The following is an 11,508-nucleotide window of genomic DNA, read 5'->3' as shown; positions in this document are numbered from 1 at the left end:
ATTCTATGATGGTGATTATTGTTTATTTTCTAACACTAGAAATTTGTTTTTGATAACTAGAACGTCACGTTGCTGTGTAAACTAGAACTTAACATTTGTTAACTAGAACGTAACATTGATTTTGTAGACTAGAATGTATTGTTTTGTATGTTGATTGACATATAATCAACAGCAGTAAGTCAATATCTGCCAGGCGAAAAGTACCTCATTGAGGAGTGAACTTATAACCTGAGGTGATGATAAATGTATTTTTATCTTTCTCTCCTAGGAATTGTGTTTCTAGCTATGTTCCGTAACGTTATATATATATATATATTAGACTAATAGTTTTAGTTTAGATAAAACGAAATATTACTAAAGATATTTCGAATTTTGTAAGATAAGTTCTCTTTGATAACTATTAACAGTTAGGTTGGTAAATTAGGCCTACAGTTTGAGTTCCGTTATATTTTTCTTAGACAGTTCAGTTTACTAACAAGTATATCTATCTTTGTTGTTGGTCTTGATATTTTGCATTTACCTACTTTGTTAAAGTGTTTTTTCCCTTTCAAATAAACAGTTACAAATTAAGCATGTAGTTTTTATTTCACATTCAATTTGTTTCCACATGAGAAGTATAGGAAATGCACATTTACTTATCATCCATCGTTATAAATTTAGATATAAATAAAAACCATTAGAAGTCGAGATATCTAGACACAAAATATGAAGACCGGAAGTCCACCTGCTGTTTCTTTGAAAGTTACTAGGGCCAATTATCTGATCATTTCATTTTCCCAACACCTGAACAGTGTTAATATACACACGATCTCGGTTGGATGATTATCAAACCAATGTTGAATATCACAGAGCCGGTCTGTGGTTAGAAGCTTTAATGTGCGTCTACAACGCTACTGACGGTTGGTAATGTATGCGGACAGTAGTCAGTAGGGATTAAAAACGCCATGACACCATAAAACAGAACAAACATCTATCGTTGTGGCTGCCGTCCCTTTATATCCGACAAGACCGCAACGACACGCTCATAACATTCCACGGAAAATTGCAACACCCATTCCCATCATACACCACTGGGAACCAAAATGGCGGCGCCCGTGGACGCAGGCTAAGGACTCAAACCTGTAATACATGGAATATCATTTCTCAATTTTATCTTGTACGATTGGCTCTTCTAAATTATATCCTCTTTACTACAATCTCAGCATTCAGCTGAGCGATATCGCGACAACTGTTGGATAATCAGGAGATGATGTTTGACCCAGAGAAATAGAATACTTCCGGGTTACATGACGCCGTCTTCCTGTTTACTCGGAGAGTCGAGAGCGACAGCGGTTTGGAAAAGTTCCCGTCCTTCCGAAGCAAAGACCACAACTTTCGCGGCTTTAGAGACAGCTTACTGGTGTTTGTGTGCAAGACTAGGGTTCAAGTTTGCTCAGGTAAGACGATCTGTTGTGTTTTGACCCTAAAATCTGTAGATTTGACAGAAAACTGAAGCGTGTCGTGATTTCGTTGGCGATCCGATCCCCCTAGCTTAACTGGTATCTGAGCTCTGTTTTTTCTGCCTTCTGTTGAAAAATAGACCATAGTCATCGATACATATGTTCCTTTGTAGCTTCGCTGTTTCCTCATCTAAACTAGAGGAAACTTTCTGTCGCACTCTTTATTCAATTCACACAGGAAGTGTGCGGGAACGCTGAAGATAGCGTAAACAAATTTTGGGGCTCTGTAGGGGTTTACAGAGGTGTCTTTCTTTTGTGCATTTATAGCGTTGTAATCGTTAAAACGAGTGGAACTGTAGGTTTGCTAACGATAATTGGAAAGGCACTTTTGTAGTGATCATGGGTGTAAAGAAACGTCTTGCTAGTATGAAGGGCGCGGGTGAAATATGTACGGCATACTTCAAACCCCTTTGTCCGCCCCAGGACCGGAAACTTCCCGCCATTCTGACATCTGGTGTTCATCATGGCGTGTTCCTTATTTTAGGGGGAGGTTCAGTAACTGATGCTTGGGTGTGTTTTCCTCTTTGTACATTCGGGGACAGTACCAAATCCCGCGTCACTTGGCCTCTGTTCGGTTTAAGTTATGGATGGTAAAGACGGGGCCTTAGGCCGGGGCCCGAACAGAAGCAAAGTGGTACGCGCGGATGCCACCTGCTCGCTAGATTTTTTTTTTCTTTTCCCGTGAAGCGCAGCGAGCTCAGATTCGCCACCAATCGCAGCTGGACCGCTCTAATTTAATACTAAACGCTGGTGGTAGTGGTAAACAATTCTTAAAGCGCAACTGGTAACCTCAGATTCTACTATGTATGCCAACTCGTAATCCGTAGATTTACTCCATCAGATGTACATGTTGCTAACGTAATTTCTCCCATCGCGAAATCGAATGCCGGGTTAGACGAATTACCTTGAAACCACGAAATGTCCGGTTGATGAGGGTTTTTTTTTTAATTTAATGACATCTCTAAGTCATCATAGCCCTAACCCATTCATCGCACTATGGCTTACCTTTCCTACCCCTGCCCCGCGACACAGAGTGACGTGTAGGGGTAGGGTGTGGCTTAATCCTCACAGAGTGCCACGTGACTTGGGATAGTACCAAATCCCGCGTCACTTGGCCTCTGTTCGGTTTAAGTTATGGATGGTAAAGACGGGGTCCAACCCTCTTACCCTTTCATACGACCCTAAAACTCATTTCTTATACCCTTTCTTCCAATACTTACAATATCAATATTCTTCTTCCTCTGTCTTCCTACCCCTTTTCATCTCATCACTCCCTCGCCTCCCGCTGATCAACCGAAGAAATAAGCGTGCATGTGTAAACCTTTGCCAACCGGCACTTGGCTACCTGGGCTGTTTTTTTTTTTTTTTTTCATCTTACTCCCCAGCTTGTATGCTGAGCTGTACCCCCAAGGTCGTACAGCATGGATATCCCTATCCAACAGGTGCTGTGTAGTGATTACCATATAATACCGCCATGTCTTCGTACTGTACCGCCTTGCAGATCTTGCAAAACTTGTTGACGTTGCAAATGGGAAAAAACTCCAACGTTTTTTATCGATTCTGAATACCTTTGCCTGCAGGAATGGTTTTCTGTCGGTCTATTATAGGTCCTTAATACTCTGAAATCACTGATCGCAAGTGGTATCAGCAACGGATCCCATATCCTCTTTACTAACATCGCAGGCTGGCTCTTGATTTTCGGTCTATGAAGAAATTTCCCCTTCTTCACGGGATCTTGAGTTTTGATGAACTGGGCCCTGTCGGACAAACCTACCGACTGCGAGTGTAAGTTCACATAATCCCGAGATCCCTAACTACTTTTTCTAGGCTTCGTTCGGTTAAGGAAGTCTATACTATTTCATGCTATGCATGCCTTATGAGAAAAAGTGCAAGGTTGAGCCCCTCTGACCTAAACATACTCCGTATTGTCGGTAATTGTTATATACCTGTGGCTACATCCCCTCGAGCTTTTCATCGAGATTTTTCTTCTTTTTTTTTTTTTTTTTTTTCTTCTTGCAAACCACCCCTATTAACCGTTTTGTACGATTTATCTTTCCTGGGGTCATTCGTTTTGCCTTCCGTCCATCGGGATAAACATAGATATATCTTAAGCTTGTTCCACACTTAAGTGCCGCTTGTGCTTGACAAAGATTGCAGATGACAGCCGCCATATTCCGTGTTTTAATTTTTTGATGAAAAGTCACCATATAAGTCAAACAAAACACATCGCTACTAGAAATACTAGCGTCGCACTCGCTACCTACCGCTGAGGTCGTCACGTTGCTTCCATGCCCAGCTTAGATACCGCGACTTTTTATTCACTCCTCAACCCACGGGCAATGGGACAAGGAAACTGAGCCCTCTGATATTGGACAATCCGCTGCGCTCGTGATCGTCAGTGCTGGATCGCACTACCATAATCATTTGAGCTTACAAGTCGCTGGCAGGTCCGCTTCGGGTACCTTCGGCATTCCTCGGAACTTTCCGCCGGGCTGTTCCACACCTGCTCGGTGTGTTTAACTGAGTCCAATTTTTTGGCTGGAAACACAGATCTGCGAAACCTCATTCGTCTTGTCGTTATTCTCCCCAAATGTGAATGTCACTAGCCGAGCAGATAAAACACTCAAGGTGGTAATCATAACTCGTACAAGTACTAGTAACAACGATCAAGTCAACCTTACTATAAAATGTATATGCGAAAGCCCACTAATTCACTTCTTGCAGATTGCTTGTGTTTTCTTTTATAAATTTGGGACGTCGAAAACTCCTCATTTTGGGATCATAAATCCATGCTACTCCCCAACTATGGAATATCTGCTGCGTTATCATTAAACCGCGGTAGTGACTAGACACCCTTTTAACCCATGATCAGCATATATAGAAAACTTAGTTTCTACGTGTTGTCGGGCGTGTACGGGGGTTGATGTCTGAAATCATTACTGCCTTCGTTGGGTGTTTGGTCAACGTTGTACATGTGATATCAAAATTCCGCCGTTACCTATTTATACAATCAATGATAAAACCTCCATGTTACAAATGTGGCCTTACAAGAGGGTGGTAGAATGCCTCGCGGGAGGTATTCATTCACACCATGTCATATAACAGTTCTCTCGAAGGCGATTAATCTATATGCAAAACAAATGACCTTCTGATGTTAGGCCGACAAAAGATCTCTCAACGTTATAACACCGGCATTTTCCTTTGAAAAAGTTTGATAGCGATATGCGATGTGTCGAGCGATTGCCGACCAAAGGAAGTTCTCACTGTAGCCGTCCAAGACCATGGTGACGAATTCTTTTAGCGGATGAATACAATAGAGAGATGCCAGCCAGTCTATACATATTCTGAATGCTGGATGTGATTTAGTTTTCTTCTGATCAAGGAGCTGATATAACGGCAACTGGGAAATACAGACGGGATCCCGTTCTTGTATACGCGAACGTCTAACACGTCTGTTCTGTGTAGTACCCTCTGCTAATTACAGCAGTGTTCTGATGAAAACGCCTCAGAGCTTTCCAAACTTGCCAGGCGACAGTTCGCTCGAGGTTCCCGTTTGTTTGTTGTTTTTGTTTCAGCTAGATTTCATGAAAGAAGTACACAGCTGGTTGAAGAGAGCAATTCAATGGTGCAAATCTCTATTATAAACCATTCTCGTCATATTTGGTCAGTGTTCTCCTTCTGGACAACTGTGAGAGTCGAGTAGAAACAAAACTCCTGGCTCCCGGGATTCGAATCCGGGCCGCCAGATTACAAAACAAGCGCTAACCGCTACGCCGAAAAGGTCAGGACCATCGGGCGTTTAGCGTGGAGCTGGTCAGACTGTCGAAGTTTGAACTCAACTGCTACACAAACAGGCTGCGGCGTTGTACAAATAAATCATTCTGGTTCTGATTCTCACGTTTGTCCCTTTCCGTGTTCAGGCAGTTATCATTGCCAATATTGCCTATTCGCCGTTGAGCTGAAATGGGTAGATGGCTTGTCGTGGAGAGTATGGACTATCGAAACAGACAGCTGTTATCTCAGTCCGCATAATATAAGCTCCTTGCTTCAATCATTGTTCCCGTCATACCTGGTGCCTAGGTCTGTTTCTGACAAATCAATGATTCCAAGTGCAGAGGAGTGGGAGAGACATTTCTATCAGAGCTTGACCATGTGAATTCATAGTATGATACCTAGATCAGATACGCCCCCAGACGATGGGGGAACCTTAGTTACCGTACCCTCCTTTTTTTTTCTATCCTCATGTGTTTGTCATTCGGTCCGACTCCACATTCAAACGATGAAGCATAAAAAACCTACTTGAAGTCTGTATTAGTTCTTACGTAAATAGCAACACATACAACGCTTTTTCGCATTGTATCACGGGCGTTTGTAGCTAGCGTCTTCTCTTAACATTGTACAGTGTAGTCTTCAAATGACATGTCCTGTATCAGTTGCTTTATAGCTAGTTGTCTACAGTGTACACAAACATGCGTCACATTTTGACCCGTTATGAAATATCTTTCATGTCCGAGAGGATGTCTGCCCGGCCAAGATACTGACCGTGGGTCGTGTACTGACTCCAAGGGTCGGCCAACTCCCCTAGCCTATTAACTTGGCCAATTTCTACAGTTTGTCCAGCCAAGGCTTATAATTCCGTAAGAAAAACTATGCCGGCATAGGTACTGCTGAAAACTTTTTAAGTCATACATTTCATCCAGCCTGGATACAGGCATGCCTTCTGTATCTGAATCTGTATCCATATGTCGGCGTAACACACCAGCTTCACAGGCACACGGCTCGGCAGCAGCTGGTTACTAGTATACCACACTGAACGACCGGTCTCATCTAACCTTTGCACATCTATTTTCAAGTGTTCTTTAAAACTATCCAGAGAAGATGCGCCCCTACTGTATGTGCTTGGCGATAACAAATTCAACTCTATGGTATAAAAATATGGCAGCGCTTCTCGGGCATTCTTCTTTTTTTTTTTCTCCTCGGACCGCCTTCTCTCAACTTTACGACAACTGGATTATTATAATGTCCCAGACACCGACAGTGGATAGCTACTAGCTCATGACATACAGCAGGTACTGGGTTTAACGCTTGAATGTGACTCGTCACCCACATGGCTTCCCATTCATCTGCTGATTGATCAATGAAATATGTTTTGCGTATAAAGTGTATCCGAGTAAAGTGATGTTGGTGTCAAGAAAATTCTTGGCGTTACTTGCCACAGTTTTTCAGTGCTAGCTGACGCACATTCTTCATAGTTTTACAACATCACATGCAATGAAAGCAGACGCAAAAACAAAATAGTGCAATTTGGTGAAATTTCACCACATTCGAAGGCGTGCCTATATTGTCTCTCACCGGACGTTTGTATCATCAAGAAACCTCCTTCGTATAATGTATCTGTCTCGTGACATGATCTGGTACTTCCCACTTGTGGCTATGCCTTGCTTGCTCGTTCTCAACTTCCTGTGATGATTGTGAGCGCTCTTTTGTTACTGTTAGTCATGAAAATGACGTCTAAAATAATATATACAACCACACCTGGAGGCATGATGAGATCTTCACATCACGGAGACTGACTAGTGTCACCTTCGTGTTTCTGACATATTATAACAAGTGTGCATTTTGGAAAACTCACCTCACTCTGACCGTACTCAGTAGTCGGCACGAATCAGCGAGAGGCGAGGGAGGTCAAATAGGGGTAGGAAGACGTCAAATTAACTTGAACCAAATTGGTTTCAAGGGTTTGTTCCAATGTGTGCGTAACTTCAAGTTTAATGTCGGTCATAGTTGGTCAGTCCTTCTTGACCAACTTCCTTGTTTTCTGTCTCTGTGTCAAATTTCCAGTTATCTGAGCTACAGCTACAACTGCAGCTTCGGCTTTTTGTCCATCTCACTTGCGATCTTTCTATCAACATTCGTCTGTACTTCCAGCTTGCGGGAACCCGATTCGCCCGGCCCAAGCTCACGTGCAATTTCTCACAAAAATAACAAATAATATTCTCTGCACTTCCAGCTTGCGGGAATCCATTCACCCGGTCCAAGCTCATGTGCAATTTTCCACAAAAATAAAAATATTCTCTGCATTTCCAGCTTGCGGGAATCCATTCACCCGGTCCAAGCTCATGTGCAATTTTCCACAAAAATAAAAATGTTCTCTGCACTTCCAGCTTGCGGGAATCCATTCACCCGGTCCAAGCTCATGTGCAATTTTCCACAAAAATAAAAATATTCTCTGCATTTCCAGCTTGCGGGAATCCATTCACCCGGTCCAAGCTCATGTGCAATTTTCCACAAAAATAAAAATGTTCTCTGCATTTCCAGCTTGCGGGAATCCATTCACCCGGTCCAAGCTCACGTGCAATTTCTCACAAAAATAACAAATAATATTCTCTGCACTTCCAGCTTGCGGGAATCCATTCACCCGGTCCAAGCTCATGTGCAATTTTCCACAAAAATAAAAATATTCTCTGCATTTCCAGCTTGCGGGAATCCATTCACCCGGTCCAAGCTCATGTGCAATTTTCCACAAAAATAAAAATGTTCTCTGCACTTCCAGCTTGCGGGAATCCATTCACCCGGTCCAAGCTCATGTGCAATTTTCCACAAAAATAAAAATATTCTCTGCATTTCCAGCTTGCGGGAATCCATTCACCCGGTCCAAGCTCATGTGCAATTTTCCACAAAAATAAAAATGTTCTCTGCATTTCCAGCTTGCGGGAATCCATTCACCCGGTCCAAGCTCATGTGCAATTTTCCACAAAAATAAAAATGTTCTCTGCATTTCCAGCTTGCGGGAATCCGTTCACCCGGCCCAAGCTCATGTGCAATTTTCCACAAAAATAAAAAAAATGTTCTCTGCCTTTTCAGCTTGCGGGAACCCAAATCGCCCGGCCCAAGCTCATGTGCTATTTAATGTGTCTCCGATCGTCTTGCACAATCCTTAGACAATCTGTCAATCTGAAGTTTGACAGTCTCATCCAATTATGTCCGTGGCATTCTTGCTAGGAAGAAACACCCCGCCAAAATCTGTGACTTCAATTACCTAACCAAGTTTCACCGTTTACGTGTGGGCACTTTGTGAATACTCTCCAAGCAGAAGTGGTTTAGAGACTTAGAGAGTACCCTTTATTCTATCGTTGTCAACTGCACCACCATCCACTGTACTTCGAGTTCTCTCTGACAGAACTTAAGTATAAATCTGCAAAATTGCGGCCAATCTGAAACTTGGTTGTTATCCTGCCTGCCCCAGATGGGACAGCAGCTGGCTCCGGGTGGGGCTATGCATAAATTACAATGGCAAAAAAACAACCCGGCGTGGTATCAAATTCTTGCATAATTTCGTAAGTACTAGAAAACGGCTTGCATTGGTACATGAGGCAGGGAAAACAAAAACATGAACAAAACGGAATATAATGTTGACTATGACTCGACATAATCGTTTGAAAATTACCACAAACTGGGAAAATTTTTTTTACTGCAACTTTGACAAACATTTCCAATTTTTTCCGCTCTTGGCTGACTGAAGTGTCACTGATCTAAAGTTATGATAAGTTCGATGTCCTGTCAACAACTGGGAAACGATACAGTACCTCGTAAAAGAGACAAACGGTAAAATCTTCCAGGCAAAAGGACCTAGCTTCTTGAATGTCCTACTGGCGAGACGTATGGGGCGCGGCGGCCGGGCCGGGTCTTCTGCAGCTGGGGCGGACAGAAATCCCATTCTGATTCTGACCTGGAGAACCGTGGGTTTCGGGACGGATAATCCTCCTCAGGTTTGGCTGGTGATCTTCTCAGATTTGTCCGGTGATCCTCTCGTAGTAGAAGCGCGTTCCTCGGAGTTTTCCTAGAGTTTTTCTTGTCAACCCGGTTTTCTGAGGTGGCATCCGCGCGTAAACGGCCGGAGCAATTACGGCGTGGCTGTCCGATACGGCGCGCGACACAGAGTGACGTGTAGGGGTAGGGTGTGGCTTAATCCTCACAGAGTGCCACGTGACTTGGGATAGCGTGATTTCGCGGATATGATGTCACACACAAGACATTTGATAAGAATTCGATAGATTAACCTTTGTTTTCACTATAGCTACAATCATCAAGAGTCGCGCTGCTTTGTTTTTGTCCTGTGGTTTTGCTCGTAAAAAAATAGATGTCGGTCCATTTCGCATACGTTCATCTTATTAAAATTCATTTTTAAGACAAAAATGGACCGCGAAATCCAAAGAGACTACTGACCATGTTCTCATTGAGTGTATGGATGTGGAATTTTTTAAGGTAATATTTGTAGTTACTTATCGTTTAGGACATTACTAGTAGGTTTTACCAAGTTGTACATAACCGAATACAGTAATTACATATTTTTACCGTATGGATTTTAGAAATATACTTTTTATGCTTTCATCTTTATGCTAATAATTGTATAAATCATTTATTCACCGCATTTCAGTCTTTTGACTCCATGTGTGATACGCTGTTCACAATGTCGAATGTGAAATAAACCATTCACACTAACCAAATATCATCAGGATCCAACCTAACTTTTTCGATGTATGTTGTTCTCTTACACACAGACACACAGACATTGAGACAGATACTCAGACACACAGACACAAAGACATAGTGATACACACGAATAGAAGCACAGACACACACACACAGGCACACATAGAGAAACACACATACACAGGCACACAGATACAGATGCACACATACACACAAACACACACACAAACATACAAAAATGCAGGCTCACACAGTGACAGGCACACACACACACACACACACACACACACACACGATAACACAATGAAAACATACATCTTTGGGCTTCTTGTGGAAAGATAGTACAATCTAAGTTGATGAATAATCTCTTACGTGATTGTTCATATTTCTCTACAGGAGTTGCACAGGATCGAGGAGGATGTCGACAACAAGCAGTGTCCAGGGTTTGGATGACGTCAGGAGAAAGGTGAAAAGGGATTCTTCTGTGCGATCTGTCAGGAAGGAGAAACGCTACAGGTGTGAGGAGTGCAGCGGGCATTTTGGTCTGATGGATGCTCTGAAGACCCACATGCGGACTCACACAGGTGAGAAACCTTACAAGTGTGAGGAGTGCAGCAAGCAGTTCAGCCTTTTCCATCATCTGAAGACCCACATGCGGACTCACACAGGTGAGAAACCCTACAAATGCATGGAATGCAGGAGGCAGTTCAGTCAGCTGAGTGCCAAGAACAAACACATGCGGACTCACACAGGGGAGAAACCCTACAAATGCATGGAGTGCAGGAGGCAGTTCAGTCAGCTGAGTGCCAAGAACAAACACATGCGGACTCACACAGGGGAGAAACCCTACAAATGCATGGAGTGCAGGAGGCAGTTCAGTCAGCTGAGTGCCAAGAACAAACACATGCGGACTCACACAGGGGAGAAACCCTACAGGTGTGAGGAGTGCAGCAGGCAGTTCTGTCAGCTGAGTAATTTGAAGACTCACATGCTTACTCACACAGGGGAGAAACCCTACAAGTGTGAGGAATGCAGCAAGCAGTTCAGTCGGCGGGACAGTCTAGAGAAACACATGCGGAGTCACACAGGGGAGAAACCCTACACGTGTGAGGAGTGCAGCAGACAGTTCATTCAGCTGGGTAATCTGAAAAGACACATGAGGACTCACACCGGTGAGAAGCCTTACAGATGTGAGGAGTGCAGCAAGCAGTTCAGTCAGCTGGGTGCTCTGAAAAGACACATACGGACTCACACAAAGGAGAAACCCTACAGATGTGAAGAGTGCAGCAAGCAGTTCAGTCATCTGGATTCTCTGAAGACTCACATGCGGACTCACACAGGAGAGAACCCCTATAAATGTGAGGAGTGCAGCAGAGAGTTCAGTAATCTGAGTAATCTGAACAAACATATCCGAACTCACACAGGTGAGAAACCCTACAAGTGTGGGGAGTGCAGCACGCAGTTCAGTCAGTTGTCGAATCTGAAGAGTCACACGCGAACTCACACAGGGGAGAAA

The 11,508-nt window shown here is 43.3% G+C and overlaps 2 protein-coding genes across 4 annotated transcripts in view; both read left to right on the top strand.

The window, feature by feature from the left end:
• Nucleotides 1-11,508, top strand: part of LOC118427815 (zinc finger protein 678-like) — a 161,529-nt gene that overhangs the window by 129,091 nt on the left and 20,930 nt on the right. The gene's annotated exons all lie outside the window — the stretch shown is intronic.
• On the top strand, nucleotides 10,392-11,505 carry LOC118427937 (zinc finger protein 678-like; the record flags this gene model as incomplete). Its single annotated transcript, XM_035837904.1, has 1 exon — nucleotides 10,392-11,505. A coding segment is annotated over exon 1 (1,095 nt), but the record flags the coding sequence as incomplete, so codon positions are not given.

The sequence above is a fragment of the Branchiostoma floridae genome, chromosome 12 (genome assembly GCF_000003815.2).
Source record: "Branchiostoma floridae strain S238N-H82 chromosome 12, Bfl_VNyyK, whole genome shotgun sequence".
In the NCBI taxonomy this organism is placed as follows: Eukaryota; Metazoa; Chordata; class Leptocardii; order Amphioxiformes; family Branchiostomatidae; genus Branchiostoma; species Branchiostoma floridae.
This window is presented reverse-complemented; position numbering and strand designations above follow the sequence as displayed.